General features: G+C 35.9%; 1 protein-coding gene, 1 long non-coding RNA gene and 1 pseudogene across 2 annotated transcripts; all 3 read left to right on the top strand.

Annotated features, from left to right (window-relative positions):
* The first annotated feature begins 1,044 nt into the window (after window positions 1–1,044).
* LOC149562776 (splicing factor Prp18 family protein) lies at window positions 1,045–13,789 on the top strand. The gene is made up of 2 exons (XM_089826191.1): window positions 1,045–1,897; window positions 12,980–13,789. Exons 1-2 carry the CDS (start codon window positions 1,085–1,087, stop codon window positions 13,391–13,393), a joined length of 1,227 nt encoding a protein of 408 aa, XP_089682317.1. The 5' UTR covers window positions 1,045–1,084; the 3' UTR covers window positions 13,394–13,789.
* Window positions 8,700–9,634, top strand: LOC149562778 (uncharacterized). The gene has a single exon (XR_016363983.1). It is a non-coding gene; the product is annotated as an uncharacterized LOC149562778 (long non-coding RNA).
* LOC149562777 (uncharacterized) lies at window positions 10,041–10,806 on the top strand (annotated as a pseudogene).
* Window positions 13,790–17,975: the final 4,186 nt, after the last annotated feature.

The following is a 17,975-nucleotide window of genomic DNA, read 5'->3' as shown; positions in this document are numbered from 1 at the left end:
AACACATAATCTTCCCTCTTTCCTTTTTGCTGGCAAAAATTTCTTGACTTTTTTTTTCCCCGAATCTTATTATAACTAGGGTCTTCCAAGCATCTTCTACCAATTGGTTGATTTTTGCTCTTCCCATTTGTGATCCAATGAACCTTCAAATTATTACCAGTTCTTCAAAGAACCCTAGGTCTGACTTCACTTCTTTGGTGACCTCAGTAATATAGAGTTCATTATAAATTTTAGATTATTTGTCTCTACGTGCCTTCCCTAATTATTTCAAATCATATTCTACATTTGTCACTTTATCTCCCATTCAATATCTTCCCACATCTATCTGAGGTCCTTACTATGTAAGAAGTTTGTCTAAATTAATTTTTTTTTATAAAACTTTTTATCATATTTGATTTATTTATTTTGTGTTTGGTAAAAGGCCTAAGCCAAAACCTTTAATTAATTAATTACATGATTCAAGTGTTCTTAATCCATCTATATAGTTTATGAATAATTTAGGGGCATTTCCCTATTTGCATTGTTAAGAGTTCCAAGTGGCCTTTGTAACTTTGGTATATGTTTTTTATGATTATGATTTCCTTTTATTGCTCCATATTTCCTTACGTGTCCACATAAACTTTTATCAGATTTGATTTAGTAATTAGTAAATAATTCATTAAAATTAAAATTTTATTTTAAATTTTAAGAAGAGAACTTCAACTCAGCCGATTTTTCGTTACCATAACTATCATCCGCCCATTAAAAAAGGTTTTGGCTATGGAGGGGCCAAAATGCACCTCATAACCAATTTGTTTGTATTTTCTAACAAATGAACATTCATATATAAATTTATAATTAATTAATAAAAGTGCATTTTGGTCCTTGTATAGACAGTGCCATTAAAAAGAGGCTAGCTTTAATAACTCTTCAACTAAAATATTATATATATAAAAACTTAATACATAAATATTAAAAAATTATGAAATTAATTTCAATAAAACATGTTACACTATCTATTTAATACTTAAATTATAAAAGCAAATCTTTCTGTTATCGAATTTTGCCTCGTAGAGACCTCGGAAGGTCGAAAAATTTGTTGAAGATGGATTTCCTGAAACAGGAGCTGGAGCGGAAGCGGCAACGTCTCGAATCAGATTTTGGCGGAAGAAAATTCGTGAAAAGATCTGAAATTGATCGCAAAGAAATTGACAGAATTCGTGAGGAAGAGCGCAGGGAACTGGACCAGAAAAATGCCCACAAGCACAGACCGTCAGAGGACGGCACAACGCCTAATCCCAATTCGCCAACCCCATCATCCGCCATCAGCAAAAACTCTGTCAAATCGAAGGAAGATTTAGCAGAAGAGCAAAAGATTGACGAGTTGGCGCTCCCAAGAGCTGAAGTTATCCGCCGTTTACGCTTCTTGAAGCAACCAATAACCCTTTTTGGGGAAGATGATGATTCGAGGCTGGACAGGCTTAAATCCCTCTTAAAAGCTGGAATTATGGACCCCGATGCCGATATGACAGAGGGGCAGCGGAATGATTTCTTGAGGGACCTTGCAGAGCTGCAGAAGCGCCAAAAGACGGGAATTTTGCAGCGGAAGAAGGGGAAGGAAAAAGAAGGGGGTTCTGACGGTGAAGGCGAGGTGGGATCTGATGATAATGGCGGCGGAGGGGGCTCTGATGGGGTTGATGTTGACAAGGACCTGAAGCGCCTCAAGAGTAATTTTGACGAGTTGTGCGACGAGGACAAGATTTTGGTGTTTTTCAAGCGTCTTTTGAAGGAGTGGGAGCAGGAGTTGGAGGACAGGTCTGAAGCTGAGAAGAGAACAGGCCGGGGTAAATCTATGGTTGCCACTTTTAAGCAGTGCGCCCGATATTTAAAGCCCCTATTCAAGTTTTGTAGGAAAAGGGTGAGTTTTTGGATTAGGGTTTCTATGTTTATTGTGAAATGCATCCTCTAATTCTGTCAGAAACATAAATTTGTATCAGTCTTTCTTTTGTGTCACTGCCCGGAACTCAATAAAGTCATCCTTAAAAGATTTTAGATTTACAGTCAGCCAGACATAATATTATGCATGTAACTATCTGGATTCCTCTGTGTAACGTTCCTAACTGAATATATATATATATATATATATATATATATATATATATATTCATCATCTTTGCAAATCTTAAGAGTTATCCCCTAGTTATCGATTAAGGACAAATACCTACTAGCAGTTGTACCCCAACAAGGTGCTGATAAGAAGATATACTCGGAAATTCCAAGTGATTTTAATCCAATGTAAGAGGACTAAGTTGCTGAATTGTGGGACTTTTCTGGGCATTTTTGGGTACAAAATGTATGGGAATCTGTTTCTGAAACGAATCTCCTGGGGGTACACGCTTGGAATTTGTGTTTTAAATGCCAAAGTATTTAATTATTCTAGTTTGATCTTTTAGATATTTTAAGTCCTAGACAGATGATTAGCGAACTCTGAACTTATCTATCATGGGATTCTGACTTGATCTTTTTGATACAAAGCCTGAATTTAAATTAGAATGATATGGTTTAAAATTTGAAATTTGTAATGGTTTTGTTTAACTTATGTATAGATATATGACATTCTAAACTTAAATGTAACTCTAGTTTTTAGTTGTGTACATACATACATACATATATATTTGCATGGACATATAAAAAATGAACCCAATCCCCTACTAAAATTTATGCCATACCAGCATTTCGTACCCACGTACTGATACCCGTTCCCATTCCTGATTTGGCAACTTAGCAAGAGGATGTTAGGGAAATGTTGTCTTCATATTATTGAGTGGATTACATAACAAAGTTTGGTGTAAATAACTACAAGATCTATTCTTTCACCTCAAATCCAAGCATTCAAATTATTCTAATTTCAGTCATTCCCTGCTGCTAGCCATGAATCTTTCTATTTCCTTTAGGTGTTCTCTGGCCATTATCCACATCATCCTCCACCTTTTCATTCAAGAGATGTGCAGTGCTCTTGAAAAATAATAAAAAATTCCCATTCTCGTCATTCAAGAGATGGGCAGAGCTTTAGAGAAACAGTTAAAAATGTCATGGCATCTTTACGGTTTTGTTAAATGGGGCCTAACAAATACCGAATTAGTACATGCAGGCGATGCACACTGCATTTTGTACATCTAATTTTATGATGTCAACAATATGGTTTATATCCATACACAACTGATATGCAACAATAAATAAAACTTGATTGTTGATGTGAGTTTTGTACCACTACATAACATACTCGCAATTGAATATCTGATACGGAGTATCAAACACACAATTCCTCTCTTGAAAAGGTAATGCTCATGGGACATGAGAATAACTCCAATTTTTCCTTACACTTGTGGATACTCGCTCAGTTTATCAATGTGATTTGCTGGTAATCACGTAGGTGGCCTTACACTATTCATTCAAGGATGACTTGGGTTTTTGGTGAGATGGTGATGATTTTGTATGAGTGTCAGGTGATGTCGATGTTGACAGTGATGGTGGAGGGTGTAGCGCCAGATAATGTTGATTGCGCGAGGAGGCAATAGTGCTTCTAATGACTTCTACCTTCCTAACTTTCCTAGAGTGAAATTCGACTACTCAACTACTCGCTATTTTACTCCTACTCCTATGAATGGAAAGATTAGCAAATGGATAGAGATCGAATCTAATGAAAACTAACCAGCGGCTCCACCTCCATAGATGCAATGATTCAAAGGAAAAGAAAACTAGTTTACCACACAAGGCTTCCTAACCAGCAGCTAAGATGCTAGTGGCCTAGTTGTAGATCCCTATCAAACATTCACTCCAACAACATGAAATGAAAGCCTACTTTAACTTGAGAGATGATAAGAACCATGCAATACACCAAAATAATCTGTATATCCACCATGCAAGCCACAACAATGAATAAAGAACAATTTTGATAGTATTTTGGCAACAATTCTCCAACATAATTCCCCCACAAATGAGAGCAAAATGGCCTTATATAGAGGCCAAAATGTACAACTGACGGTAGAGATAAAGAGGCAAAACCGACGATCTAGATTGAATCCTAGGAACCCTAATTAGGGTTGCCACCCCATCGGCCAATGAGAAGACACCACTTCGTCAATGGACCAATGAAAAAAGTGGAAAAGTGGCAACCAATGAGAAGGCACCAAAATGGTGGCCAATCAAAATTGGACACTTGTCCTATTCTAGAAGAAAGAGAAATTGCCACTTGGGCTTACATCAAATGATCTTCTAATATAACTCTCCCTTTTTCTTTCATTCTTTTAGCTAAAGCAATGAACTTAGCTAGCCTTTTGTTGACTTCTTCCATGGGAGGACAAGGTGCATGCTTTATCTTGAACTCAACCAATTTCATCATGCTGCTTACTGCATGTAGTGTCTTCTCATGATCTTTCTCATATTCTTTTGCAAATCCGATAAAGGCATTGAGGGAGGAAAGGGTGTTCAAATGTTTCTTTTTGATAGCAACCTTTCCTAACTCATCCAATCTTTATCCAAGTCTTGTCTCATTGATATCTTCTTCTCTGACGTCTTCAAAATCAAGTGCCATTTCAATGTCGCTCATCATAGTTGAAATGGAAGTGTCGATGCTTGGGCTGCACTATGCAACTACCTTCTGTATATCTTCTTTGCCAAGGGGGATTGTCCTTCCTTTAGGTCTGTCCTTTACCTGTATTATGTTTACTGTACTGACATTGGTATCGGTTATTCGCCTCATTTTCGAGAAGAAAGTTGTTTTGGGCATCATATCCTCTTTGTCTTTCTCAGTGTTTGTTCCCTTAGGATTCTTGCTTGCACTAACATCTACCATCTTGTCAACCTATGATAGGATGGTGAAGTGGTGGATAATGAATGCAAGAAGAACCAAGGGAGACAATATCTAGACAAGAACAAAATAAGGAAATCAGCTTAAGGACCCCTTTCAACTCTAAATGATTTGAAATTACCTTTACCAATAGCCGGTTCTTCTTTTGGAATTTAGGATTAGATTTCGAGAATTTCAAACCCCTTGCAAATCTTGAGGCTCTAGTTGGAAAAAATCAGAATTTAGTGCTCTCGGAATTGTCCACCATTTGCCCCAAAAAATCAAACCTTTGATCACAATCACCTCTTCCAATTAAAATTGCCCAAACTAGGGCAGAAATCGCAGCCCCTTTTGAAAATCAGAATTTTGTCTTCCACAAATTTCGGCTCCCACAAAATTCACCAAGCAAGAAGAGTGTAGATCTGCCCTCAATCATGGAAAATCGCCAAACATAGAGATCTCTACTATGAAGAAATTTGCCAATAATAATGCCAATCTGCCCTAGCTGGAAAAATCACCCAAAGAAGATGCCAATCTGCCTTAAGAAAATTGCTCAAGGATGAGAAAATCTGCTCCTAGCCAAAAATTGCCTAAGCACCAAAGAAGAGTGAGGAATTAAGAAATGAGGCGAAAGAGTTTCCTCTTATACCCTACTTGCTCATCCTCCCTAGCTAGCCAACTGGGACCTTGGGAGCAAAAATAAATTAATTAAAACACAAGACATGGCCCCTAATTAAATGCTTAGCCCAAAATTAATTTTGTTAAGATGAAATTTACTTTTTTAAATTGCCAATTAGACCAAAATTGCAAAAAGTAATTAAATAATGCTTTTGAGATGCTAAATATTTCTATTTAATGATGATTTAGCAATTAATGTCATTAAAATCGGATTTTGGCTAGCCAAAAGCCATTTTTCAATATTAAATTACCAATTTCATTAAAGGCTTAAAAATTTTCAAGGCAATTTTAATCCATTAAAGCCAATTTTTTTGCAGTTTAATTAAAATCGATTTTGCCAAGTAATTTTAGTTTTTTGACAAAAATAAAATCATTTTTAGAGTCTAAAATCGATTTTGCAATTTGATTTCATCTTCACAAAAGAAAATTTTTTCTCACCAAAGAAATTCAAGATTTTTCAAAAAATTCAAATCTAACAAAATTTCACTTTTTGAAAATTATCCGAATTTACACAATTATATCCAAATTTTCAAAAGAAATCGTCTAAGTACAAATTTTACAATTTTATCATGCCAAGTGTTGCTCTTTGAAATTTTGTCCGGCCTAAGGATGAAATTGGTTGTTCTAGAAAATCAAGTTGAAACCAAGTGAAAATAAATTTAACCCTCTCCCCTTTGGCCTGAAGGTGCCTAAGACTTTAAAAATTTCAAAAAATCAAATCAAAATTTTTTGGACAACTCAAAAATTTGCCAAGGCGATTAAAAAAGGGGTCCCCAAAAATTTTGGGGCGATGGTGTGAAAACCTCACAACACTGATCCCTTCTTACCATGGCAGGTCTGAACAATGCACCTTGAAATAGTGCAGACATGCGTATATAGGTTGCTTGACTTATCGTTACCCATAATCATCGCAAGAATGTTGTCTTTATTTGAAATTACAAAACCAATATGCATCTATCCTAACAAATTTGTTTTGCAACAATCTTGCAGTAAATTTGAATGCTGTGTGGCAAACCATAGATGGGTTCTAGACAAATCTAACAATTCTTCCAAGGGATTTAACAATCCAGATACAATTGCCAACCTCTGACCATAAAGGATGATGAATGGTTATTTCCCTCCACATCCTTCAACAAATGTCTTGAATCTAGTAAGTGTTTTGATGCCTTCTTCTCCCAATATACTTTTTTCAAAAGTGCATATTTCTACAACATTATGTCTCCTACACAAAAATCATATACTGCTTTATGAACTTCAATCCAACCACATCCAGATATCTTTTTTGTCCTCTCATCTTTCATCAGTCTTCCCAACTTTTGAACCTCATCCAGTTTGCTCACTTCTGCATAAATGTTTGACACAAGTACATGTATTGTAACATTTTTGGAGGCTAGCCTAGAAAGAATATTAGTTGTAAATATCTGCAAGTATCAAGCATACATATCCACACAACCATCAGAGGTTTAGTTGGAATTTCGATAATAACATATCCACACAACCATCAGAGGTTTAGTTGGAATTTTGATAATAAAATTTAGAGCTTCCTTGAGATAGATAGCATGACAAAGAAGATCACCCATGCACACATAATGATCAATTATAGGTGTAATGCAATAAGAGTCACTCATGCCACTAGAGTATTTGTAGTCTACTTACTGTGTGCACTAAACAATGGTTGGATGCAAATAAAATACAAGCAAAGCTAACATGGTTGAGGAGGCATTTTTCAAAGTACTTCATTAGTTCAAAAAGTGATAGAGCATCCTTTCAAAGACCATTTTGTGCAGACCCTGCAATCACTGCAACAAAAAATTAGAAATAAACACAATATAATTAAACCTTAGCATTTACAAATGTAGAATGCAAACAAAGGAAAAAGATAATTAGAAAAGTGTTATGTACTGTCAAATTTGGTTGACTTAAAGTTGACAAGTATGATAATCTCGATCAATCCTCATTCACAAATGCCTGCACTCAAATGTTCAATACTCCAATACAAACACTCACAAACAAATTTGGAAAATGATAGAAATGGTGTATTTTTTGTTCTTACTATTTTATTTCTTGAGATAATCCTAAACTTTGAAAGGCTGGGGACAATTTATTTAGTGTTTTTTCAACAATTCAAGCTACATGCTACTTCCAAAAACTTATCAAGCAATAAGATCTTCAACTTTACTACTTTACAGTCTCTAGTCCTACAAGTACAAACAATTATTATGCTCTAAAAGAGGGATAATGTAGTATGCGACCATGTTTGCTAAAAACATTTTGCACTCCCCTTTCACCTTTCAATGATTAGAATTCCAGGCATATTGTCAAATGGATTCCAGACCTTCTCATGTTCTAGATTAATCGATGCCTTTTGAATAAAATAATGTTTGTATTGCAATGAACTAACTTCAACCTTTATAAATAAGAACAAACTGAAACAGATTTTGCATTCATTTAATTAGCAGATTATAGTTTTAATTTATAAAGTAGTCACATAAAAGAGTTTGCAATTTAATATCTAACCTATTTGAGAATCAAACTAACAATTGTCTGGACTTTGATGAAGGAGACTTCCTGTATCTTTCAATAGTCTTTGAATAGAATTAAGTTTCAGACTTATGCTCCACACACATAAATATCAACATTTACATCAAGGCAGGCCTCCCATTGGCATAGAGTTGTCTCAGACCTGGTCTAATCCTTCAACAGAAGCCCAATATTCAGTATGGAGTTTCAGAATTTTACATGCCCGACAAATTTTCCTTCCTATGTGCAGTCTATCAGGGCACTAACAGACACAACATTTGATAATAATCCAATTTCAATAATGCTTTGATGGATGTCCATACCCTGCTTCAGAACTCCCATGTTAGCACAGGTGGGTAGGATGTTGGAAAAGGCTGTGGAGTCTGGCTTTACACCCACCAGTTGCATTTGCATAAAAGTCTTCAAGGCCTTCTCAACAGCCCATTTTGTGCATATCCTGTATTCATTGCAGTCCAGGGGATGAGATCCAAATAATTCAACTGTTTATTGCATGCATTCACGCTTTGCATACATGTCTATAAACACATTCCCAACTACATGTCTATCAACACATTCCCTACTACATCATATGAAAATCCACTTTCAATCATGCTTTTATAGATGTCCATACCTTGTTCTAAAGCCCTCATTCTGGCATTTATGCTGGGAAGATGTGTGGAGTTTGGGTTGATACCATCAGTCCATGAAACCATGTCATTGAAACACTTTGTCAAACAGTTTGCGTGCCTTCAGTGTACTTCCATATCTCACATACGTGTTTATCAAGGCATTGACACTTACCACATCTGACATATATCTGCTTTCAGCTAATCGTTGATGGTTTTCCATCCCCTATTCCAAATCTATCTCTTTGGCAGAGGTTGAGAGGATGCTTGCCAAGGTTTTCAAGTTCAGCTTCAAGCCTACTAGTTGAATTTGCAGTTTGGTACAATTACTGATGTGGTTGTAATGTATGATCACAGTACTTAAAGACCTTGAGGATTTGGGTTCATCACTTATGACTCGGAAGATGCTGTGAATGTTGTTCTGCAAAAGCCCTCTTGTGAGCTCAATGGAAAGGTGGTAGAAGTCAAGCGATCTATCCCCAAGGAACAATCTACTAGGAATGCCAGGTATACTTAAGGTGGATTTGGTGGTGGAGCAGGTTGAGGAGAGAATTTTGGTGCTGGCTTTGGATACAGCAGGGCCTTATGGACCTAGAATGAATACCAAGCATGCTGTTGCTCGAGGAAGTAGAGTTGGGTACACTTCATATGGACATACTGGATACAATGCACCTGGCTATGGAAATGGTGAAGGATATGGACCTACCGTGAATTGTGATTATACTGCATTGGTCAAAGACATTACCAATTATAAAAATATTGTTGACAAAACTGCCTAAGTTTACGGTGTTTGTATATTTAACCAATTTTCTCAATGCCAAAATTAAAACTAATTGCCAAGAAAACCGTTGACATGCCTTGGTTATTCTTGGACAGATTGTATGCATCATGTAAACAACTCAGGCCTTGTCTAGGTTTTTCTGTTCTCCATTTGTAACTTAGGAGGATAATATTGCAACTGGGAGATTGTATTGTATAGCTATCTGGATTTTTTATTTGCTTTCCATTCATTTTTTGTGCTATGTTTCAACAACTGGAAGGTGTAAGCCAGATTCAACAACCCTTCTGAGCATCCATCAAAACATGGTGAAGGTGGATTTCTGTCAAATGTAATGGTCAGAAATGCTCCATTAGACATTTAATGGAAGGATAAATAAGGCACCTAATTGGTCAGAGAGATTATGTAGCTAGAAGTGTGAGGGCAATTTAAAATATATATGTAATACATTATACGAGTCTTTGAGGCAGATTTTGGGGAGAAGATGCAGCCAGCAATGTGCTGTCCATGGAATCTGAGTGCTTCTGTTTCATTATTCTCAGTTGGGATGAGTGGTTCAAAAAAAGTAGTGGACACTAACAGAAAGGATAGAAATAAGTTTTAAGATCAGACTGAAAGCAGTGGAGTATGGCAGATATAAATGACTACATACAATTTACTCTAAACTACTCGTCGGTAACTCTTAGGCTGGAGTAGTGTTGCAAGGAAGATGCGGCAACAGAGAAAAGACATTGCAAGATATTTTTATAATTGATAATGGCGTTGTCCAATATTTTGGAAATGTTGAAGTATCTAGTCTTTGAGAATATTACAACTACCTTCTATGGCAGTCGTGGTTTTTGAACCATCCCAACCTATTCTACTGGCACAGGTGGCAGTTTTGGAGGACTCCCACTAGCTATGAAAGTCCCCAGCTGGTTATGGGAATCCAGCAACCAGAGTATATGACAACAAACCAGCTCCAGGGGGAAATATGTCTGGCAATGGAGCCATATCTTATACTAAGACAGGTAGTTCTGGAGGCTATGGGATTTCAGGAAATGGGAGCATAACTGACTATGGCAGAGGTGCAGCATGGGGTTTAGGTCAAGTTAGTAATAACCAGCAAAATGGACGTGGTGCTGGGTTCGCAACTGTCTATGAAAGTTTTGAGAATAGCAGCTCAAATTTTGGTGCTTATCCACTTACAGAATTCCTCAAAGAGATGTTATCTAAGGGTGCACAATGATTGCCACACTCGCAGAAAATCTAATTAGTGAAAAGCCTTTGAGACTTTCCAACAAAGCTAGGAATAAGTGTAGGAAACACACCAAATAAATTTGGTCAAAGCTCTTATGAAACTTGCAAACAAATGCAACTGGCGGATGTGAACTGTATAGCCCAATTCAACAAGCCTTGCCAGCCTCCTTGCCACCTGTGATAAAATGGGAGGCTTTGAAAATCTCTGGTCAAAGCAAATGGCAGCCATGCCATTTTTGTTTTTCTTGCAGGATCAGCACAATACATTTGTTGAACAGGTTTTTTTAAAACTATTGCAGGTCATCTGTTCTAGGAGATGTCTATACAGGCAACAAAAGGTGTCTGATAAGACAATGTGTTTCTATTTATTAATTAGAGCAAAAATTAAAAAAGTAGTTATGTTTTAAAATTTAATTTAATTAATAAATACAAAGAAATTGTCTTGTCAGGGACCTTTTGATGCCTGCATAGACATTTCCCCTCTTCTACCCCTACTTCCAACTACTCATTCTATTTCTCATTGAATTATTTAGAGGGCTTATTCCAAAGTTGCCAAACTCTCATGTTTGCCAGGGGTTGAAGTAGCTGAAGAATTAATGGCACAGAGGTCAAGAATGGGTTATGTTTCACCTGCACACTGATCAAATGTTCCCTACGAACTATGTATGGCCAGGCATTCGACATCACAGAAATCTGTTGATTTTTAATTGATAATAGCTTTTCGGCTAAAAATTATGTTCTATAGTCTTAGTAGTTACATTTTTACTCCACCAAGGAAAAGCCTAATGCGATCAACTTCTTCGTGCACCTTCCATATTTGTAGTTGTCTTCTCGATTTGCACAAAAAATGCTTATAGCAATCAACTAAACTCTTGTGCAGTACCGATTTATAGCTACAGTCAACTTATTAGTAGCCCTAATCTGATAACCCTAAAAGAGAGATCTTATCTTTTTTGTTCTGCGACGGATTTCTTCCTTCAAAAAAACAGTAGGAAAAGTACATCTGATACTACAGAATAGCTATTTTAATTTAGAAAACTGCTACGTGATACCATCAGATTGCAGGCCTGAATTTTGATGACTGGCAAGTATTATATTTAACATGTGTAATTTCTGGTATAGCAAACTATCCTTCATATGGCTCTGAAACATACCATCACATTGCACTGAAGAAACCTTAAAATGTCAGAATCAACCAATATGGCTGATGAAATGAGTAGATATTAAAATTTAATTGCTTTTGAATTTATAAGCTCTACCCTGCCAAATAAATGTATTGTAAGAGGAATGAATGATCAATTATAATTTTCCACTTTCAGTATAAACTAAACCCAGGAAACATTTTACATTCTAATATTGCAATCAACAATTTTAACCCGAAAATGAAGTTAATTCTGTTAAGTAATCACAATATCTAGCCAAAATGGATTGGCTAAGACTTCAACTTAGACATCTAAATGAACATTTAGTTCTCTGTGGTTTGAAGATTTGAAATTTGAAACATGAATCTTTCAAATGATAATTTCAACTACATTTGACACTTGCCTGCAGAGTATGTACGAATTTTTTCTATATAATGTATAAATGATGTGCAAGTTATATTTGTGCAAGCTCTCTACCAAATTAACAATCAGTTCTCTGTGGTTTGGAAAATCAAAATATGAATCTTCCAAACGATAAGTATAAATACATTTTCCATGCACCCGTAAGGTATGTGTACATCTTTTCTATAGAATTATATGTATAAATGATGTGTAAGTTATACTGGTGTAAGATATAGAAGATGAGGAGTAAAACATTTACAAGTATTTAAGATAAACAAGGATTTAAGAATTTATAGTAGTAAAAATCCATAGTGTATTCATGGGACCTTTTTAAAGATTTTGAAACATATCTACATCCATAGGATATTCATGGGACCATTTATAAAATATTCTCAATATGGTAGAATCTTTTTGGAGCGCCTTTGGCCATTTTTATCTAAAATCTAGGAAAATGTTCCAGTTTTAGAGTTCAAATTTCTATCAGGTGATTTCAGTATTAACTTCAGGAATGTTTATAAAACATTTTGAGATCATGTTCCTAGGTGTTACTAGAAGTTTGTCATTTCCATTACCATTTTTTGTTCCTTCCATGATTCCATTTCAACTTGGTTTAAACAATTTTGAGTCAATGTCTACAAATTTCTTTGCAGATTTCAATGCAATGATGTATAATTGCATGTGTTGTTTTCCTACAAGTAATTTAATGTACACAATTTATCCTTCAGAAATGCTTACAAAATATGTTTCACTTATTTTGAGTGTGCAGTGCCTGCCAGATGACATTCGTCAAGCTTTAATGGTTGTGGTGGAATGCTGCATGAAAAGGGACTATTTAGCTGCAATGGATCAATACATTAAGATGGCTATTGGAAATGCACCATGGCCCATAGGTGTGACCATGGTTGGTATTCATGAACGTTCAGCTCGAGAAAAGATCTATACAAATAGTGTTGCTCATATCATGAATGATGAAACCACCCGGAAGTACTTGCAGTCAATAAAGAGGCTTATGACTTTATGCCAGAGACGTTATCCCTCCCTACCATCAAAGTCAGTGGAATTTAACAGTTTGGCCAATGGCAGTGATTTGCAGTCTCTTCTGATTGAAGAGAAGCAAAAGACAGACAATCACAATGTTGAAGAAAGGCTAAGATTAATGGCAGGGGCATCAGACGACTAATAGCATAGCTGTTATGTGTAAACTCATGCTTCTGTAAATAGCTAAGGGTGAAAACCGTGCCTTAAAGAAAGACAATCAGACAATATATGATGAGCCTCATTTATAATCTACTTACTCAACAACCTTAACCTTTCCTGTAAAACATGAATGGGTGTCTACAAACGGTCAATGAAGGATGTATTGATTGGTTTGGATGAGCACACAAATGTTTTTGCCAGTGGACCTTGCAAAAAGATTAACATGGTGGGCATCATGGACATTTTGTGTATTAGCATGTTAAGTCAAGGAGCCAAATCTGCTCCTCATTTGTAAAGTGGATCGAAATTGTGTTTTTTGGTTGTATGCTTTGGACAATCTTTTGGCATTTGCAATGGTTATTAATTGCACTGTTTTTAATTGTCTCTGTGTAGCCTGCTTCCTTGTTTTAAATAATAATTGACTGCCCGTGGAGTGTTTTGAATTCTCTATCCTGGTCAAATGGTAACAGAATATGAAGACTGTAATTTTGAGTAGAACCTTATTTGATGAAAGAATTCTATTTTTTTAGAATTAAGCTAATACGCATGTTATTCATAGAAATGGGATTGATTTTTTTGTGAAGTTGCTCTTTTCTTGTTAAATGATAAAAAGCTGCAGCTTTGCTTTTAGGGCAATGCCACTCCATTATTGAACTTAAATAAAATGGTTGTTCTGTACAAACTTCATCAAAAATTCCTCAAATACATCATTAGCTGTGGACTTATTTAAACTCCCATGATTAGTTGGATAGGACAAAGCACATCAAAATTTATAGTTAGTGTTATTTATTTTTTCAAAACTCTTTCGAGGAAAACCAGTGAGAACACCTCACCACTAAATATATCATCACAAGAAAGGATAACATTACTGCTTAACTTTTAATGAACTGGTTAAGAGTTGAACCAATGACCTCCCATTTTCTGGTGGGCTGCTGTACCAGCAAGCTGCTGGCCCTGTTGGCGGCTTGTCCGCTTACATGCAGCTCAGTCTTCAGTACCTTCTCTTGAGTCTTTGGGGATCCTGGCTTGGTTTGACTTTACTGATCTGGGCTCTAATACCATGTTGAACCTAAGACTTCTTGTTTGTTGCAGGGCATGGTACCATTAGGCTTCGGCCATCTTGGTATTAGCCCAATTGGTCAATCCTATATTAGCCAATTATTCGTCCACTCTTACGTTTGTGTACAATTTTGAAAATGGTAACAACTAGCAATTCAAATATCACGTGCATTTAAATTTGAGAGCCAAGAAAAATGGAAATTTATCAAACTACACTTGCAAGTCTCCGAATGAGAAGGCATCATTTAATCTCTTTCCCACCGACCATAGCCCAAGTTTTCTCGTAGACCACCTTTGGTTGGTGGGAACCTTCCCTCACAAATGGGGTCATGCAATGACACTACATAGGGAGGGAAGCTTGAGGTCAAAGCACAAATAGTTAGTTTCAAGCAAAGCATGTGCAAAACGAAAATACTTGGCCAAAGAATTTTAGACTGTTACTCTAGCCTATGCCAATGGATGAGAAGGATTGGGATGATTAATATTGCTATACATCTATTTGTACATAGAATATTCATTGAAGGCCTTCTCACCTAATACCCAAGACTAAGATTAATCCTTGACTTGTTCAAGGGTTCTTTGAACTTACCACCATGATTCTTGATGATGCTAGAAAGACCTCCATAACCCTTCACTATCACCACCCACTATAAATAATTTGCAAGCTGATAAGATTGATTGAACTACCCCATGAGAAAATAGATTAAATACATTGAAGACTTGGTATTATGGGAGCAACCAAATATCATTATCAAATTTTAATAGCAGTAAAATGGTGTAGAAAATGAAGCATACAAATCCTCCCAAAAGTCCCTCGAAGTGGCATAATCTAGTAGCAACCCTTGGGCATTGTTTGTTAGTTTTTTTAAAAATATGACTAGTCTCTTTCTATTAGTATAATAGTAAAGTTACATATTCACAAAAGGGTCGGAAGAAACAAGGATTTTGAAAGGGCTTAAGCTCTTGTATAAAGGCAAAAAAGAAAAGGAAAAAGTTGGAAATAAGGATCTTGACTCTATGCAAATGTTGCAGAAGGCTAAATGAAATAGGCCACAAGGAATAGACAAACAACACAACCAAAAGAAAGAGAAGTAACTACAACCTAGTTGCCAAATATTACTACATGCGAAAGAGAGATGAGGGATCACCAATGTCCTAGGTAGACAAATTTAGATCACGAGAAAGTTACAGTTTTACCCACAACTCGAGTACAAGTTTGGAAAGAGGGAACTTTCTTCCCAGTAACAATTGAAGCAATATTATCATTCGCATTCTCATTATAAGGGAAAACATGGGGAGAAATCACCATAGAGGGTTTGTCATGAAGCGTACAAATTTAGGACAATACTAAAATTGGAGGGATTCATCCACAAAGAGCCTACTAATGCAAGGAGGAGAACCATGGTCATCCATCTCATTCGTCTAGAGTTGGTCTAAAGTCATTGACATATTAATTGCAAGGAAAGAATGACGAGTTATACAAAGTCTTAGGGCATTAGAATTATATACAGAGCAAGACACATTATCACCCTAGGAGGAATCATCTAATGGAAAATTAGTAGCATGAAAATTTAAGTGTTCTTCATTAGCATCCTTGTACCACATAGTATATCCTTTGTGACATGAGAGAGGACAATTCATAGCTAAGTGATTGATCGAGAAGCAACAATGTTATTTGAAGAAGATACCCTCATAATCAAGAGGTTAAATTCAAGGCTTGTCCCCAACCATTAAAACTAAATTTTTGTAAAAGGGCTTGGAGATGTCGATACCCAGTAGAATGCAAGTAAATGTGGAGTGCACATCTATGGAGTATAATCATCAACTTTCAAGAAGGGACCAATAGAGTAACCAATGATCTTGGAACATGAAACCTTTTAAAACTAAAGAGGGAAGTTTAGAAGTCTAATCCACATTGGACACAAGTTTAGTGGCTTAGTAAGAGGGTTAAAGTAGGTTGACCAAGAGCTCAATAAATAAAATTTGAAAGAAAACATGCAAACTCTACAATTCATTGAAGACCATTAATTGTTATAGTCTATATCCAATTGTGCAAGATTTCCCAAATCTTTGAGTTGGGGAGGAAAATTTGTTGGTTGTATTATAGTCACATGTGTGGCCCAACACATGTAAGGTCATCACATGCCTATTATTCCCTCAAACTCCCGCAACCTAGGAAGCCATAGTCCCTCTAAAGCTAGTTGTGAAGGGGAACCTTTATGTAGCTAGTTAGTAGGTGGTGGTCTCGGTTGTTAACAAAATTACCCAAAGAAATTGTTCCACCAAGAGTGACCATGGACAACCACCCATTAAATCAAGAAAGAAATTCTTAATATGATAATTCTTACTATGTTTGGATTGGTATGTTTCCTGTGTTGAGTCAAATTAAGCCACTTGATCTTCTCTTGATGTGCCCTTCAATAAGAGGGTTAAAAGAGGTTGACAAAGAACTCAATAAATAAGGTTAAAGGAGGGTAAGCATGACGCAATTGTTAAAATGTCATTTATTGATTCAATTAATGTTTATTTTTAAAGAATGATCCATTAGAATGCAATAGCCATGTCTCTCTATCTTTAAGATAAGCATTCATCTACTCTTTTACACAGATCCATCATAGTAAGCTTGTATTCCATAATGAAGGAAACATGATTTACAAATATTTCAACTAATTTTGTAAATGTGGTGAGCAATCTTTTAGGAAGGTGTAGGAAACATTTTATCATGTTTCCTCAAATTTTGTGGAAATAGCCCAATGAGGTAGTTATCACTTTGAGCAACCTCTTGGCTTTAAAAAAAACATCACAGTCTCCTGAAGCTCATTTTTCCTTGTATCTTTTAAACACACGTGTCTCAAAACATGGAGGAAATTAGATTTCTTTTATTGATCTATCAAAGGATAATGACACAACTCCCCAAATTAACACTTTACTTTTATTTTGGGCTAAAATCCCTCTTGAACTTTCTTTCGTAGCCAAATATTGTACTATTAAGTGGGATTCGTAGGGTAATATAGCTTGGTTGATTGGATTTGAAGATTAGAGTGATGAAAGATTTACTTGTGAGGTTTGATTTGCTAATTTGTGCTCTATAAGTTGTATCTAGTCAATCAAATATTTGTTTTAAGTATGCGGATAATATTTTGTTTATTTTCTCTTGTTGACATGAATATTATTGGGATTTTGACTTGATTTACACATTTCCAATATGGTTGCTAGTGACACCTTCTAGCTTTGGAGGCTCTTGACTTGTGACTCAACCTCTTAAAATTGTAGCTTTGGGGAAGCTTGAATATAAATTCTAGAAGAAATCTTGGTATTGGGGTGTGTATCCTTCTATTAAAACAGTCACATTTAGTTTTACTAAAGTTGTCTTCATTGTTGAAGTTTTTCAAGCTCATAAGGCCCTCTTCATTATAATTTTCAATGAAGAGAGGACTCATTATCCTAAAAGTAAATTAAAGCAAAATAACTTGTGATAATCAAGATTGACACAAGGGGTTATAATG

This window comes from Cupressus sempervirens, chromosome 4, assembly GCF_028749045.1.
Source record: "Cupressus sempervirens isolate cs-2001-9-10 chromosome 4, ASM2874904v1, whole genome shotgun sequence".
Classification (NCBI taxonomy): Eukaryota; Viridiplantae; Streptophyta; class Pinopsida; order Cupressales; family Cupressaceae; genus Cupressus; species Cupressus sempervirens.
Note: the sequence above shows the minus strand (reverse complement) of the source record. Positions and strands in the feature narration are given on the sequence as shown.